This window comes from Atractosteus spatula, chromosome 14 (assembly GCF_055471065.1).
Source record: "Atractosteus spatula isolate fAtrSpa1 chromosome 14, fAtrSpa1.hap1, whole genome shotgun sequence".
NCBI classification, from domain to species: Eukaryota; Metazoa; Chordata; class Actinopteri; order Semionotiformes; family Lepisosteidae; genus Atractosteus; species Atractosteus spatula.
The window spans coordinates 16,371,519-16,389,194 of NC_142719.1; the positions used below are offsets into that span (position 1 = coordinate 16,371,519).

General features: G+C 44.1%; 1 protein-coding gene across 1 annotated transcript in view; it reads left to right on the forward strand.

Moving 5' to 3' along the window:
• pde4a (phosphodiesterase 4A, cAMP-specific) overlaps positions 1 to 17,676 on the forward strand; it is an 85,150-nt gene that overhangs the window by 31,931 nt on the left and 35,543 nt on the right. Inside the window, exons 2-6 of the mRNA XM_088932738.1 lie at positions 5,232 to 5,417; positions 6,836 to 6,872; positions 7,662 to 7,732; positions 9,399 to 9,448; positions 12,508 to 12,620. Coding sequence (XP_088788864.1) covers positions 5,232 to 5,417; positions 6,836 to 6,872; positions 7,662 to 7,732; positions 9,399 to 9,448; positions 12,508 to 12,620 — 457 coding nt within the window. The remainder of the gene's footprint in view (positions 1 to 5,231; positions 5,418 to 6,835; positions 6,873 to 7,661; positions 7,733 to 9,398; positions 9,449 to 12,507; positions 12,621 to 17,676) is intronic.

Here is a 17,676-nt window from a genome sequence, read left to right on the forward strand (position 1 = left end):
CAAGAGGTCCCTAGTGGTTGTTCTGGGGTCCCCTAAAAAGAAGGGGAAGTTTTTAACCAAAATGTTGGGTACAGCCGTGTGTGAGCAACATTTTCACACAGTGGACCTATTCTGGCTGTCCTTAACAATGGATCTGTTGACCTGCTGTTCTGCTTTATTTTTACACTACTAGTATTATCTGTTACAATTACAGATTTGTGTGATGGTGTGTTCAAATCTGGGATGTGTTCATTGAGAAGGTTTTCTCGAAAAGGGGTCCTGCAGCAAAAATTGGAAACACCTGAAGCTGTTTTACATGAACTCTTATTCTCTCCAGTGCACAAAGTGCCACAGGTTCACTACTGTTTTTATTACACATTCGAAAACTCAGGCAGTGAGAGAACTGGCTTTTTAGTGAAGTGTCCAGCCCTACCACACAGAGGTCTGCAAGTATTGGCCTGCAGAGTGTTATGTACAGCACAGAGTAGTATTATACTAAAATAAAACATTGAGCATAAATGTTAGGCACCTGCTGCTACTGCATGTTGTCAAAGTCTATCGTTGTGCTCAGTAAGGGGTTTCCCATCCTTGGATGGTGCAGGCGAGGCATATGTGGCTAAGAAACAATGTTTTTGTAGGTGCTCTTCAGATTACATAATATTCGACTTTACACAAACTACCCTGATTTAAGTAAATCATTCAAGTTTGAATGAATGAAATTTCTGCAGATGTGTACTGTAAACATAACTGGAAAATGCAACCCTGTAGTGCTTCCTTAAATAACTTCTGTTATTTTTTTCCACAAGGTTTTATTTCTGCATATGCTAATTAAGTCATGAATGATATTTGTCGTTCTATTGCTGAATACAGTGCAGTCATTATGACAAATTGTGATCTACGTAATGCATAGGATAGGAACCTACTGCCATTGAAGTAAAAAATCGTAAACATGCAAGCAGTGAAATCCGACTTGTGTAAAGGTTTATGGATTCAAACTCAATGAAAAAGGGAAACTATCTGTATTGATATTGAGCATTTGGAAAACTAGAAGTGTGCTCTGATCATGCATAGTATTTATCTGTATTGTCACCATAAACTAAGCAGGAGGCTGGTGTTCTCATTGTTGGATTAACGCCCAGGGGATGACCTCAATGTGGCATTTTCATTTAATTGTGTCATTGAGCATTAATAGATAAGGTTGTACCAGCTTCCGTTGTCACAGATGGTTTGAATTGGGAGGAATTGAGGTGATTAGCACCTTAAAATCAGCTGTACTGCTATTCTGGTCCACATACGAACATATGAAAGATAACTTCTGAATGAGGAAGCCGTTCTGATTTCTTGTTTCAACTAATAGTTGCACAGACGTTAGTGGTTTCCTGATATTCTCGTTGTTAGCCTTAAATCAATCTTGAGAGTACAAGAACAGTGATTATGTGAACCACAGTAAGCAGGTTCAGGAGGGCCAGCAGCAATGTTTTGGGTGTATCGAGAATGTCTCGAGTTCCGACTTGCATTTCTGCTACAGAGAGGTTTTTCTGTGTTCCTGACCTCTAGCCCCACTGTAGACTCTTTGCATGACCCCGATTCTGTATCCGTATCTCCTTCTTGTCCCGGATTCCATTTTTGTGGGTTCAAAAGTTCGACCCCACTCCCCGCCCTCCAGTTGACACCCAGACTTCCAGCCCTCATCTGCCTCATCCGCACGGAGCAAGAGTCCATGCTGGCCAAAGTCAGGGACAGCACAGGAGAAGAGGGGGTATCGAATAACCACTTCTCAGTCGGGTAAAATCCATTTACCTCTTCAGGACGCGCTTGTAGGCTCAGGTTACCTGGCTCTGCTCTGCTCCTGTCAGACTAATTTGCTTTCTGAGCTGCTAAGAGCAAGGCCTGGATTTTTTTCTTTATTCTTGATGTTTTATTAAGTGCCTGATGGTGCTTTCATTGTAATAGAAAACCCCAGGATCAAAGTTACAGACACCATGAAATACAAGAACAGGAAGTGTACAGTAGCAACCAAAACTGTAGGCTATACACTGGAGCTCACTGGGTTCCAGTCTCCTCTGTGGACTCTGTTCATGTACTACGTTTATCTGCCGTTTGTAACAAGTACATTGGAATTTTTATTCATGCCTCTTCTCTCAGTGTAAAGATTGTGGAAACCAATTGGTAAATAAAAATGGTAAGAGAGTTGTGTGAAAAAACTTTGACTCAGTATACAATACGATACGGCATACAGTGTAGAAAACACTTTACATTTTACAACATACGATAGTAAACAATAATGTGCAGTATACGTATGCAGTGTAAAAACGACAACATTCAATAGTTGATGGTAATGCATAGTAGTCAGTGTTCATTTTTCTTAGCTTTTGAGGTACAGTACAAATGATCAGCGTCCTGTTTGGAGACTAACATACTTTGCTTAACGCTACCAAAACTGGGATATGGTCCAGCCTCTTTGAGATTTTTTTGTGCATGTCATAACTGCAGCCACTTTGTTCCTTCCTCTGATCCCTGGGATGGACTACTGAACTGAAACCTTATTTTCATATCTCGGGTTTAGAAAGAATCGGCATTGATGACCACATTTCAAACCACAATAAAAGTAAAATGTACCCAGTAAAACTTGTAAAACTGCCAATTTACACCACAAAATAAGATTAAATTTCCAGGTACAGTATGCTCAGCACCATGTTCGAAACATCCGGTGATGTGTTGCGGCCCTATCACATCATATAATCAAGCAGGCTTGTGAATACTGTACATTACCTTTAATTCAAGAGAAATATTGCTTTCGATTTTGAGACGAGTTTGCTGACAAATACTACTTACTTGTTAACTCTGCGTGCAGATGACGTTGGAACATTTCTGCTGTGAAATGTCTGCTGCACAACCTTTATTTGCTCATACATCACATTACAATAGTTATTACAGAGATTAGTGAGCAGGAAGGGCTGCATCTCATCGCAATTCGTGGGAACTCAAATGCAAGTTTGTGACAACGTGGTACCTTCCAGTACTTTCACAAAGTACACAATCTTGTGCTTAATTCAAACTTTGTAATTTTTTTCTACAACATCAATAAATGTATTTTGTTACTGCAAATTAATAATCGGTCGAAGAAATTGGGATTGCAATTCCCCCTTAAGCTGAATTAACATAAGCATTCTACACATGCCTAGGGTAGAGCCCACCTATGCCAAAAAGGACATGTCTCCAGAACTGTCCCACCTAAAGCACAAGGTCAGTTGTATTAAGAAGGACTTACTCCAGAGAGTACAGGGGCAGAACCAGGGCCCAGTTCTACAGAAGAAGAGGCGGTGCAGGAGTGAGGCAGCGAGGGAGCATGAATGGAGGGCGAGGAGAGAAAGGAATACAGTAATATGGAAGGTAAAGATAGAGGACTGCAAAATAAATTGAGAGAGTGGCAAATATACAGGTAGAGAACTAGATGCCTGCTTCTCCCATGGCTGAATCACTCCATGGTTATCAGTCCACGCCCACCCATTTCACAGAGCACTCTGGGGTGGGGCTTTATGAGTAAAGACTGATGTTAATGTTGGCACGAGGGGCGCATTACTAATCCCACGTTTGTGTTGTGTGTTAGGGGTGTGGTCATTGACTAGTAGTGCTCTCCATTTCAAAAAGATGTGCTTTTGCCAGTTCAATGTGCTATTGCCAGTTGAGGACGAAAATAATTTGCTCTGCATTGCATTGTGGTCTAAACTAAAGATGAGTATGTCTCTTATACTGTGTACCCAGTGAAGCTGCATGCATTTGAATGTCTTGGCATTAGGTCAAGGGAATCTGATGAAAACATTATGAAATATAGATGACTTTAAAAAACTAACTTTTTTAAGCATGAGTAATCCCTGGGTCTGGAGAGACGCAGTTATCACTCCATAAGAAGGGTTACAAACAGGAGGAGGCCATTTGACCCATTAAGCCTGTTTGGTCATTAGTAGCTAATTAATACAAGGATCTCATTCAGACATTTCTTGAAAAAGGCCAGGGTACCAGCGTCTCAACAACATGGCTCGGTAGCTTGTTTCATATTTCCACAGCACTTTTAAGTACAGAAATGCCTAACCTAACCACAGACTGACTGAAACAGGTCAGATTACCACCTTAATCAAAACACATCAACAGGCATTGTGGGTCTAGTTTAGGTGCTGTACAATAACAAAGAAACAGGACAAAAATCATGAGCTTCAAAAAGTAGCAATGATCGCTTCACTAAACTGCTGGGTCTTGAGAAGGATGTGTGCAACAAACATATGGTTATCTCTCATAAGGTGCAGCTGTTGGCACCTCTTTCCGTGACTGGGGAAGTTTAAAAGGATAAGCATGCTGTTCCCAGAGAGCCTCCCATACTCCCTGAAAAACGCAGATGCCGCTTGCGATGTCAATGTGTGGGATCTCCGGAAAGGAGAGGTGCATCATGGTTGCCTCTTTTTAAACAGGTCATCCTGTGTGAAGATCTGCATGATGCTTTTTTTCTTAAGGCACATTCTTTAACCATCCCCAACTGCCATCTCTCCTCCCCAAACTCCACGTAGTTCCCAAAATGTACCCCTCCCCTGTCCTCCCTAGCACAAGCGCTCTATCAATTGGTTTTTGTGATGTCGCAAGAGCTTCATTCCAGTCCAGTAATGTCTACAAGATGTGTCCCACCACAATCGCTGTGTCTTTGTCATGTCACAAGTGATTCAACCCCAGTCCATCACTGTGTCTTTGTGATGTCACAAGTGCCTCAGTCCAGTAATGTCTACAAGATGGTGTGTCCCACCACAATCGCTGTGTCTTTGTCATGTCACAAGTGATTCAACCCCAGTCCGTCACTGTGTCTTTGTGATGTCACAAGTGCTTCAGTCCAGTAGTGGCTACAAAATGGTGTGTCCCACCACAATCACTTTGTCATTGTGATGTCACAAGTGATTCAACTCCAGTCTGTCACTGTGTCTTTGTGATGTCTGAAAGTGGTTTAGTCCAGTAATGGCTGCAGGATGATGTGTCCCACCACAATCGCTGTGTCTTTGTCATGCCACAAGTGCTTCAGTCCAATAATGACTACAGGATGATGTGTCAGTTGTCACACCTGAAGAAGGCTGTAAAACTGAAACATTGTGTCTCTTTTCTTTTCCTTTCAGAATGGAATAAACATCTACAGTACCTGTTCCTTCTCTGTCTCTGTGCAGGCTCAGTATGGTGAATGACCTCTGTCCACCTGTGTCTCCCTCTCTGTGCAGTTTCGATGTGGAGAATGGCCCATCGCCCGGCCGGAGCCCCCTGGACTCGCAGGCGAGCCCAGGGCTGGTGCTGCACCCCTCCTTCCCCCAGAGCCAGCGGCGCGAGTCCTTCTTGTACCGCTCCGACTCCGACTATGACATGTCGCCCAAGACTATGTCCCGCAACTCCTCCATCACCAGCGAGGCGTGAGTACTGCTGCTCTTCGCTCGCTGCACTGCCATGGCTTGAAGAGTGACAGCATTGACACATTGTAGATGGTGTTGACAGAGCATTGCAGGTAGCTTTGATAGCATGTTATAAACAATATAGATAAAGCGTTGTAGATAACGCAGACTGCACATTGTAGATAAATTTTGGCCCATAGCCCTGTCTAAGAATCACAACCTGATTAACAGCAATCACCCAAACACTAGTACATATCTCTTAGAGATCTTGTCCTGTCCAGGAAATGTATATTCCCTTAATCACAGTTGAGTTAGAAAGTGTCAGCCAGTTCTTATGAAAAATCATTGTACTACACTGTACATTTAGTTGTAACAACATCGTTGCCTCCTAGTATTCTCTTCTCATCTTTCAGAAGCTTAGAGAATTTATACCTGCTGAGTACTGGCTCGAAGACCTCTGTAGCAAACCAAGATCATCTTAACGCTTTCATCCATGCAGATGAGAGCCATAAGGCCTTGTGTGTCTCATGATAGACCATGGATAGCCCTTATCCTGTTGCTATGATTGCAAGTAAACATCAGTTCACGTCCATGCAATCATAGCCACTCCTGCACCTGTGAACCAGTGAAGCCCTGATCTGGGCTGCTTATCAAACAGTCTTTTTCCTACCTTATCCCTTTGGCCAGCATGGCGGATGCAGTGCAGGACTTACTGGGGACTGGCTGGGTTATCTCGATATGTCTTGTTATCTTATGTCTCTTAATTAGTTTATGATTGTGGTGCCCAGCCCTGTTTCTGGAAAATCACAATCTATCAGGTTTTACGGGCCACCTTAAATCATGAGCTTCTTGGTTCATAATTCTTCTGGTTTTAATCACTTGACTACCTAATGGTGAATTCTGCTGTTCAGCAGCTTAAAGATCATTTGAAAAGCAAATTCCAAAACCTTGTAGCTATCAAGGACCACACTGTGTGTGAACTACTTAACTTTCTGAATTTCTTGAAATTCACTTAGATAGAGATTATAAGTAGATAGAGCAAACCACATCTAAAATTAGGTAATTTTCATGTAATCAGATACAGCACATGGAGGGGAATTTCTATCTTAGTGCATGGGGCCAAACAGACTACAGAAAGAGTTCTTATCCCAACCACAAATCTGAGCACAGCTCACAGTCTGTTCTGTATGGGTTTAACAGAGCAGCTTTCTCCAGTGTGACAGGAACGTCACAGGTCAATGCCAGGTCTGTTTTCAGGGTGTTTTTCCTAAACTCCGAAACAGAGGTCAGTCATGTGAACTGGGTGCAGTCCTGCTCTGCACACCTGTAACACTGGGGGGACTGCAACCACATGCAATTCCTGCCATTTTTATTAATAGAAGAAAATCTCCTCTTATCCCTGGGCTAATCTTATTTTCTCTCTGTCTTTCTGTGCCCAGGCATGCTGAAGATCTCATTGTGACCCCTTTCGCTCAGGTGCGTCTCTGCCTTTTCACACAAGGTGGCACAAATAAAGAAAAAGTGTTTTGGTAACCTCCAGCTATGCCTTGATGTCTACTGTGCCAGACCTGTTTAAATAATGATATCCTTTATGAAGACTGTATAGTCTGGTGTATAGTAGTAAAAGCAGAGTAATATGTAGCCTGGCAGAGTAAAACCATGACAAATGCACAGAGATACGGTTAAGCATGATAGAAAGTGCAGGAAGCTGTGGTGAGGTTAGAGCTGAGAAGTCCATGGCTAATCTGTAGAAGCACAGGGCAGATTTCCTGCAGGAAACTGTCATTGGGTAACTGGAGATTTTGACTGTTATCCTAACGATGGTTCTCCATAAAACAAGCATAGCATGAGCTTGTTTTTAAACGTGTGCATTTTTAATTTTTCAGGATTGTCACATGCAGATACATTGTTTTCGCTCGATTCATGGGGGAAACCCTTTCAGTTTGTGCCACTGCAGGGTTTGAATTGAACTCAACTGTGCCCTTACATTTGCCTGGTTAATTATTATTTGTGAGCATATAAATTGTTACAAATGAGAAAAGCTTACTTGTTTGCTTATAGAGCCAATATCACTTGCAGCCATTTCTTGAAAGAAGGCAAGATATTGGTTTCCTTCACTTAGCATGTTCACTTAACTAAGATACTTGATTGATAAGTGTTTCCAGTCTTTATAAACAAAAACATTTCTGTAGGAAGCTCTTTGGATAGATTGTCTTCTCTCATTAAAGCCTTTCTCACTCTCCTTCTCTCCTCATTGTGTTCTAGGTGCTGGCAAGCCTCCGGTCTGTCAGAAGTAACTTCTCCATCCTCGCCAATGTCACGACCCCGACAAACAAGTCAGTAATCCCCCCTCTTAATCCCCCCCCACACTTTAATCATCACCTCATACGGTACAGAGGATGTAAACAGAAAAACATACTCTGAAAATGGCATCTGGTTGTGTTTTCATCCAGAAATTAAAAAAAAGAACAAGTTTAAACTTTGTATTCTAGAAGATTGAGTGGATTGGGTGTCTTAATAAGAAAAATATCTGGACATTGCACACTCATTTTTTGTATAGTGGTTTTCAAGATACTCTTTTATTTTAAATCCATTGGGCTTGGTCTGTTATAGTATGAATGAAGGCAGATCACAAACTTGAAAGTGTAGCAGTGTGGCATGAAATCCACCAGGTGGAGACAGAGGACATTGTGAGACAGAGGCTTCTCTTCTTGTGTTCACTCCCTGCAACAGAGGACAGCAGTGTGCTAGAAAAGGGTTTTAATCTGGGTCATGGTCTTGGAGTACTGTTGTGCGTCTTTACCATTATTCCAACTGAACTAAATCCCTGAAGCGCATTGAACTCTGACTGAATTTCATTTAACATGTTAGCCTTTGTTCTACCTCATCAGTGCCTTGTGACACTAATCACTAACCTGACAGTCGTATGTCAACTGATGTGTTACAGATACTGTATGTGTTACAGTCTCCAGTTGTTGAATGAGGTGCCCTGGAGCTAAGATGTACAGTATGTTGAGTATAGTAATCACAATAGAGATGTACAGTGGATATCAAAAGTCTAAACACCCTTAGACTTTTGTGTAGACTTTTGATATCCACTGTATGCATTGGACTATAATGAGAACTTATATTATCATTTTTAACTGGTAATAAAAACACTTCCTTTGCTCACGTGCCAATGAATAGGTTTTGCTAAATGGGGGATCTAGTGAAGACCCGATGACTGCTGATTTCCTTTACAGAGAGATAGGTCATTGTGAAATAAACGTTGAACATGGGGAAGCTGAGTGTGAGTAACTGACACCCGTTTGTATGGCTGGGTGTGTCCGATACAGTCATGGACATCATGAATTAATAGTCTATCAAGAGTCGTTTGGACAGAGTAAGGCAGCGACCTGAGGAGAGAGAGGAGGGAACTGGAAGACAGGTTGAGAGGGTTATTGTATGTGTGGACTAGATTAGGACAGTACTTCTCAGCCTGATCTATCCCTCAGCACGCTAACACAAATAGAAGGAATGTGTGGCACGAGGCCCCTCTGCCCCCCACACATACACGTCACCGGCCTGACCACATTATTATTACATATAGTTATATGTATATTAATATCAACAGTTTGCTCAGTGTTTAAGCAGCGCTGGCCTCGAAGTGCACGGTTGCACGGGTGCTGGCAGGAAGTGAGGACAGTGAAACATGGAGATCTTGCTCTGTCTCTCTCAGGCGTTCTCTGTGTTTTATGTCCAGCATGCTTGAAAAACGTATATTGCACCACACGTCATTCCCACACAAACAGTTCTCTGTCTCCTGTATACGCTGAATGTGCAACTTGGCACTCCACAAAAATAACATATGAACTCTTTAATAATATATTCCTTTTATTTTTCTTGTATGTGATTTTTCCAAATTTCCATGGCACAAGCACTAGTGTTTGGAGGCAAACCGGTTGAAACACACGGGTCTAAGGGGAGTTTCTCTCTCTGATGCCATTCTTATTCTGTCCACAGGAGGTCGCCAGTGGGCAGCCAACCTACAGTCCCCAAGGCCACCCTTTCAGGTAAGGATGCTGTGGTAAAAATCGCCTCATTTATGTCCCCAGTAACATGTGGGTTTTGAATATCCTGGGGAGGTGCATTAAGTTAAATTCCAAGCTCAGTTCCTAGACATGGAAAGTTGTTTTTTATTTTACTTTGCTTTTAAACCTGTGTCGGTTGCATTCAAAACTCACTTCTTTGTCTTGGTTTCATTTATAACCATGGATACTTCTCTGTCTCTATCTAAAGCAGTCCTCAACTGGTAGCTCAGTTAACTTTGATCTGATTTGATTCGATTCTCAGAGAGAACCCCAATCCAGCTTTTTTGGACCGGGGTTTTGGAAATCATTGATATGAGAAGCAGGAAAGTTTGTTTTCTCTAGCATCAGCTACAACTGGACAAAACATGAATATTAAGGCTTGGGTGGGGGTTCTGTGGCAAACAGTTTTATATGTCCCATTTGTTGGCTGTTCGGCCTGGGATGTCACTACAGACAGGGTGTTTTCATTCACCCTCTTCCTCCTCTCTTCCTGTTTTCCATCCCAGCGGCCGGAAAGAGCAGGTATCTCTGACAGAGGGCCAGGCAGAGGGGCTCCCCCCAGAGCAATGGGAAAGAAAAACAGCAAGGCTGACAATCGGCGCCTTGTAAACATACAGTATATTCACGTTTTCAGCGCCCAGAGCAAACACTGAGGCAGGGCACCATACCAGCCTCGAGCCGCGCCACCTCTGCCCCCTGCTGGCACAGCTGGCGGTTCAGAAAGGTCAGCGCAGGGGCTGGAGGGCAGGATTGGCTTGTTTTCCTTTGCGATCGCGAGACTCGTCTTTACCGATTACTGATTTTACCGGCTCTGATTTGCCCTGGAGAAGCCCCTCTGTCACCGCAGTCCTCACGGTGGGAACCTCACTCAGAACTCGGTTGCTCAAGCAGCAGTGCGGCCTTTAAAACAGGCTAAGCTTTGAGAAATTACCCTGATTCACCAACTTTTCAGATTTATCCATCCTTAAAGAGGAACTGCAACCCTATTTTTATATATTGGGGTTAGAAAGAATCAGCATTAATGAATGCCTTTCAAACCACAATGAAAGTAAAATGTACAGTTACACAGTGCTATATTCTGCGATTCAGAATGAACAATACATCCAGTGACATAACGCGGCCTTATTACATGGTAAATAAGCAGGCTTGTGAAATGTCCAATAGACATTTTGCTCTCAGCTTTGAGAAGGTTTTGCCAGCTCGAATACTACTTGTTATCTTTGTGCACAGATCAGATTGGAATATTTCACCACAAGCAGTTAAGTGTGTGTTGTGCAGCAGACATCGCATTACGTTAGTCATTATAGTAACTAGTGAGCAGGAAGGGCCGCTTCACATTGCAATTCGCGCACACTGTTGCTCTTGCCCATGACATGGCAACCACACAGTGTTTTCACAAAGTTCCGGATTCTGTCCTTGACTCAAAATGTTGTTAAATTCTGCCATATTAATATTTATTATTAATAAGTGATATGAATATGAACGAAATTGAGACTGCAGTTCCCCTTTAATAGCACAGCTGTTGTTAATTAGCAAGGGTGCTTTGATGGCACAGCTGGAACATCCTGTAAGAATCAAGGAACATAAGAAAGATTACAAATAAGAGAAGGTATCTACTGTAGCCATCTAGCTCGTTCGATCATTAGTAGTTCATTGATCAGAGGATCTCATCCAGCTTTTTCTTGAGAGAAATGATCACATTGGCTTCAGCAACATGACTGTGCTGCTTGTTCAATTTTTCCCACCACCCAGAATTGCCCCCTTGTCTCGGTTGTGAATAAGCTGACCTGTACTTCCCACTTGTGTCCTATGGTTCGTGATTCAATGTTGATTCTGGTGATGTTGTCAATGCTTTAGAGCACTGGTTCTTAACCTGGGGTACAGGTACCACCTGGGGACGCAAGACGCTCTTTCTGGGGGTGCAACACATGGCAGATTTATTTTAGGAGGTAAATCATCGAAAAAACAAATTAAGCGCAGGCATGTAAGTCCAGCTACTTTGTTTAATTAAACTTAGGTATTTTAAGTTAAACTTAAAAAATGATGGGTGGTTTTTTAAATGTATTCTTAATTTTACTGTGAAATTAAAATATGTAATTCTGCTTTTCTCTTCTACAGTTATATCTTAGGTTTGAGGTTTTACTTCAGTGATTTTTGATAAGCGGTGCAAGGTCAGATTTTGAGAACCAAAGGGGTATAGGCTGCAGTAAAGGCTAAGATCCACTGCTATAGAGGATTTTGAATATTTGGGTGTCCAAGGCCTTAGGTCTGTTGGGCATATAATCAGCAACACTATAACAGAGAACCCATGTGGCAGAGCTGCACTGCAAATAAATAGATAATCTTGCAGCTTTTACAAAATTCCTAAAGACCTCTCCCTTAAAAACCAAAAAAAATGCAGATGAGGTCCAATGCTGGCCAGAAATGTTGACAGCATGTTCTTGGACCTGACCAGTGTAGTTTTCATTCAGCTCTTCTGCCGATTTGTCATGACAGAGGCTGAGTCATCCCCCTTCCCCTCTTTCTCCAAAAAACCACACTAACATGCGCGCACACAAAACAATTCTCGCCACAGCCTGCCAACCCCCGCCTACAGTGTAAATATTGACATTACAATAAATATTATTAAGGCTGGAGGCCCACATTGTCTGCCTTCGCAGTTTGCCCTGACTTCCAGGATGCTGCTGTAGAAAAAAGCCTGGCCGAGCCGGGGCTGTGTCTGTCTCTTTACCCCTGCTGTCTCTTGTGGGAAGGGGGTTGCGCTTCCTGCCTCTCTTACTTGAACTCCCAGCACTGTATTATAAAAAAGAGGAAGAAGCTCTCCACCAAAGCAGAAATGTTATTCTAGCAGCCGGAGAGTGAAAGCCGGGGTGGGGGCAGGTAGCAGGGCGATGTGGAGCACAGCTGAGAGGGGCGAGAGTGTTTCGATCGTGGGGGTTTGGTATCATCTGGCACAGGCGGCATGCCTGGCTTGGGGGGGATTTGCTGCTGGCTGCCCAGTGCCACGGAAGGTGCCCACCGTGCCCTCTCTGTCCTTGCAGAGGAAACATATCAGCAACTGGCCAAAGAGACCCTGGAGGAACTGGACTGGTGCTTGGACCAGCTGGAGACCATACAGACATACCGGTCGGTCAGCGAGATGGCCTCCAACAAGGTAAGGGAAGGCTGGGTTTTATTTCAAGGAGAAGGTCTAACCTCCTTGGCTTGAAATCTCTTTTTTGTTTGGAAAAACGGCCGTGATTTTACTTCTGAGTTTTTGTGAATTGGATTTCTACACAGCTGGATGAGTGGGTTGACTCTTGAACCTATTTTTTCTTCTCTGGGGTCACTGGAGTTCACGTGCTTGTCTGCCCCCACACTTGTTTGTCAGAGCTGCAGACACCCCAAGAGATTTTTGAGCTGACAGCTGCAGAATCTACAGCTTCTTTTCAGCTGTTTTCAGGTGTGGTTATCCAGGTGTGGGTGAAGGATTCATTGCTTAAGTCCAGGTAGTCATCCTACCCCCATTCACTGCATAGCTCTGGCACCCAGTCAGGGTCTGTGCAGATGTTCAAATGCAGATGTTTCGGAACCAGTTGACTTGCACTGCTCTAGTTTAGTGAAACGTAGGCAGCGTAGATAGAAAATCTGTTATTTGTGCTTTCAGTATTGTATCTTTGGCATGTTTTAAACAGCTGTAGCAATAGGGCTCAAGGATCAAGCAGTGATTCCAGAGTCAGGGTTCAGTTTGGTTTGGCTTGTCAGAGTTACTGCTTGGCACTCAGTTGGCCCCTCGGTCAGCATTCACACCTGCCTGTGTTGGGGGGGTACGTGTTAATCTTGGCACTCAGCCCTTCTGCTGCTGTCCAGCTGCGCTCGCTGTTTATTTGTCAGCAGCCTCAAGGAAGCGGTGTGCGTGTTGAAGTTCATGTGGGAAAAAGAGAGGGGAGCTCATGTCGGACGCTCTGACACAATGGAAAGTGGGACTTGGGAACTGGGACTTTTTGAACCTACCCTTCATGTTTATTTACTTATCTGCGACTTGGCATTCTGCAAAAAAAAAGGATGAGAAACTGACATCTAGGCAAAGTAGAACAGTTTCATAATAATTAGATCCTTTTATCTGAAGGGTCCCCATTGCTGGACCAGTCAGACCACAGCAGGTTTTATATGCTTCTTTAAACCATCAGTAGTGTGAGATTGTGTGTAGAATGGCTCAATTAGGTATAAAGAGAAGCCAGAAAACTTGCCATGATGTGCACTGGGTGACCGGCGGTTTGCTCTAGCCCCTCATGTTTCTTCTCCTGTTTCGTGCCCAGGGCACATTAAGATTTGGGCAGTATGAGGCCCCACTTGTCCTTCCAAAATCAGTCCGATCAATCAAAGCCAGCAAGGCCGGGCTCTGGCTTAACATGAAACACCTTCTCTATCTCCGGCTCCTATTAAGAGCAATTTGGTCAAAGGAAGAATTGGGTTTGGGGAGGGGGGGGGGGGGGGGTAGTGACTGAGTATGGGTCTCTATTACATTTAAAGCGTTCCACATGCATCCTGCAGAGATGACGTTGAAATGGAAAGTATGCTTGGTGGGCAGTAATGGAGAGACGACACGCAAGCCTGTCTGCTGAGCGCTGATGGGGCAACAGTGAGTGAGCTCGCATAGCCCTGGGGTCACAGGGAGGTCAGCCAGTGCCCCATGCCATGCAATCCGCAACCCACCCATGCTTCATAGGTGAGAAAAAGCAGGGGTTTTATTACATGTGAAGACTAAGCAGTTGACCAGCCTAGAGAATCAATACTTTCTTGTTACAACTATAGATAATTACAGTACATCTTTTCACAATATATATTTAGTATTTGAATAGTAAATCCTTTCATTTGTATAACACTTTTCATCCCTGTTGGTCCCAGAGCACTTCACATGCAGGAGGAGATCAGCTGAAGTACAGCCCCATGTGGGTTACACACTACTGCCATTCTGCACCAGCAGCCCCACTGCAAAGAACATTGGGGGAAGAATGAGATGGTTTCATCTCTAGAATTATGACAGAGCTTTAGGAAGGCTAGATTGAGCATGACCACATTCGAATTTAGCCTGGACACGGAGGTTAACATTTCTCCTGTTCCAACAAAAAATAGCCAAGAATAATTCATACTGACTAATGGACAGTTGTGTAGCCTGAGGGGTATTGTCTTGGCCAAGAATCAGTACGTTTCAAGGCCATTCCTTGGGATTCATTCAAGAAACAGACAGACGGTCACGATGGGGAACACTGTTTGTGTCCTTGGGTTGTTCTCTGTTACCCTGGAGAGCTTTTCTGATGGTGGCAGCTGTAACCAGCAGGTGATTGAAAGGGGAGATGAGGGAACTAGAGATCTCCACACCCCTGGCAGTGACTGACAAGCAGGATCTAGTCTGGAGTGTGCTCTGCCGTGCGTCCTGCTGTGGGCCTGTCTTTGCACCTCTTTCGAGTCCACGTTTAAGAGCTCAGCCTTGCACACCCGTTCGAGGATTATTTCTTTAACTTTGCCCGTGAGCCGTTTGCCTCATGCATAGGAACAGTGTGTGTGTTTGTGCATGTCCACACTGGTATGAGGACGGGTGTGACAGCTGCTCGGACGTCACTGCACACGAGGGGGACAGGGAGTCTGTGTTTGGTTACAGTCGCCGAGGCCCGGTGGCTTCCTGTTTCCTGTCTCCAGCCTGTTGCTGTTCCTACACCCTTTAGAACAGAGCCAAGGGTCAGAGGAGTCCAGGAGGTGCTCAGCATTTTATTCTGTAGCTTGCTGGTCCCCAACAAGACGCTACCTTAACCTTTTAATGTCTTCTTTTATCATGGTGTATCTGTATTTACTACATACTACATGTTTTATCTGTATTTACTACATAGCCTTTCAGTTATGGTTTTGTCTTTGCTGTCCTAAAAGCAGTAGACATAAATTGTCAATAGTGTGTTGATCCTTGTGTGCTTATTGTACTCGGGTAGGTAAAGGAAAAGTTCAGGAGCAGGAATCCATTGCAAAATGTTGATGTACATGAGGACTCTCAACTACAAAAATTACAGGGTCCGAGTGCAAAGAAGGTCAATGGGCAGGGTTCCTCAGAGTTCTGGTACAGGTTTTCGAGTATGGACTGCCTCTGTCAGATAGTGGGCTGGCGAGGGCAAGGGCAGTGGCATTGGCACCTGGTCAGGCCAGAGTTATTATGTCTTAAGTTCGAACGGACTGGACACGTGGCTCTTTTCCAGCAATTTGTTCCTGGTGCTGGGTACACATCTCCTGTGATTTATCTGAAAAGAACAACTGGGTGTTTCACAACGCAGAAGGAAGCCATGTGTGTGATTGTGCGTTTGCACGGGTATTGGGGTATTAACGTGGAGGGAGAACTCTGCTAGTGAGGCTCTCAAATTTACACCATTCAGCTTGCTGGCTTGGAGGATAAGTGCTTCTGGTAATTCAGAGGATTTGATCGTACCCTTGTGAAAGGGATCCTGTTTATTTAAATAGATGGCACGTTTAGGTTTTTTCTGTGAGTTTAGTACACCATAATTCAGACCTCTAGATGGCTGGTGTCCTATTCCAAAGGAGAAAGGCCTAATGCCTTCCTTCTCCTTCTTTCTTTTGTGCATTTATAAGCCTTGCTTTCGCAGTAGTCTGCAGCAGAAGTTAGCCACTCCTGCTGCGCCGTGCTGTGTAAACAGGCTGCCGTGTGGCTGGAGTGAGTGTTGTGCAATGTGGGTGACCGTTATGGGGCTCCGGTTGCCAGTTAGCCACAGGAGGAGATGGGGCTGGATTGGTGCTGATGCTGGAGACTCGTTTGCTGCACAACAGTGGAAAACTCCTCCCAGTCCGCCACTTGATTGGCTGGGCCCTCTGATTTCAGGGCATGCAAGCAGAAAATAGTCGAATGGCTGGTTTTTACACATGGCCCTTCTCAGCCAGGCTCTTTAAAGAGGCAGTCTCCTGTTTCTTATGTGTGAGTGGAGAAGATGGGAGTAGTTTATTTTCCTTGCACTGGAATATTTTAGTGTAAAACTCTGACCATTTGTCTCTTCCTAAAAATAGGGATTGTTCTTTGATTTTTATTGTCTGCAAAAGAAATTTAAAAAAGAACTACAACTTGAAATAGTTACCCTATCTCTTTGATGGTATTTACACCTTGGTGTCCATCTCTCAGTGTTTCTTCAGTGTACAAACGTGAAATCTGAGTCATCCTGTGCTCTGACATCACTTGGTAAAGCAGGTCCGGCCCTAATGTCATTCAGCTCAGAGTCTGGAGCGTCCTCTTTAATTCCAGGCCAGACTGTGGCACTTCCTGCAGCTGGGCCATTGCCACTTTTCAGACGGAGCCAAATCCGTTCACTCCGAAAGCAGCCCTCCCTCCACTGAGCCTTACGGGGCCATGTGCAGTCGTCCTTCTGAGCCCAGAAGGGCTGTCTTCTTCCTTGAAATGTAGCTGTGGTCGGTTTTCACTTTTTTATGTAAAGCTTTTACTCTTATGTGTATCTCACCTCATGAGCTCTGGGTGTTTTTTGGGTTTACCAGAGAGCTCTACCACCTCATTCTGTTGTTTTTGTTCCAAAGGTGCGCCAGGACAAACTTTTCTAACTGTTCCTGTGTGCTTGTCGGGTGGGTATCGGGTGTGAGCCGCAGTGGGGTTAGGGCAGGCTTGGGCACAGACTGCAGTTCTCTGTGCTTGAGAATGACTGTCTGCCCCTCTGTCTCAGAGTGGCGGGCTCCTGCCAGCGTACATGCTGCCTGTTTGTCTGTAACATTGAGGTCTGTGGTTGTTTAATAGAGAAAACCTGAGAGAAGAGCATGTGCAACACTGTGACAGCCCAGCACTTTTTCACTTCTGTAATAGGAGCAGATTGGCTCCTGGGGCTTGGCATTGCTGTGCCCTCACTGCTGCATTCTACCACAGGATGATGGATCTGTGTCATTGCTCTGGGGTGAAGGGATTGCGAACAGCAGAGCTGATCGGGAGCAGGCGGACTACTGAACAGAGAGCTCTGTTATGCTCTTCACATTAGTATTGCAATTTTGTAGACATACAAGGGAATAACAAAACCCCCACCGCTCTAAGCGACCCCAACCAATAGTGGGGGCATTTAAACCCTGTTATTTATATTCTGTAGGATGGATATGACCTGGACTGTTTTGTCCTGATAAGTGTAGTATTTCCACTGATTTATAAATATAATAAATATATGATAAAAGTGATGGGGGGGGCA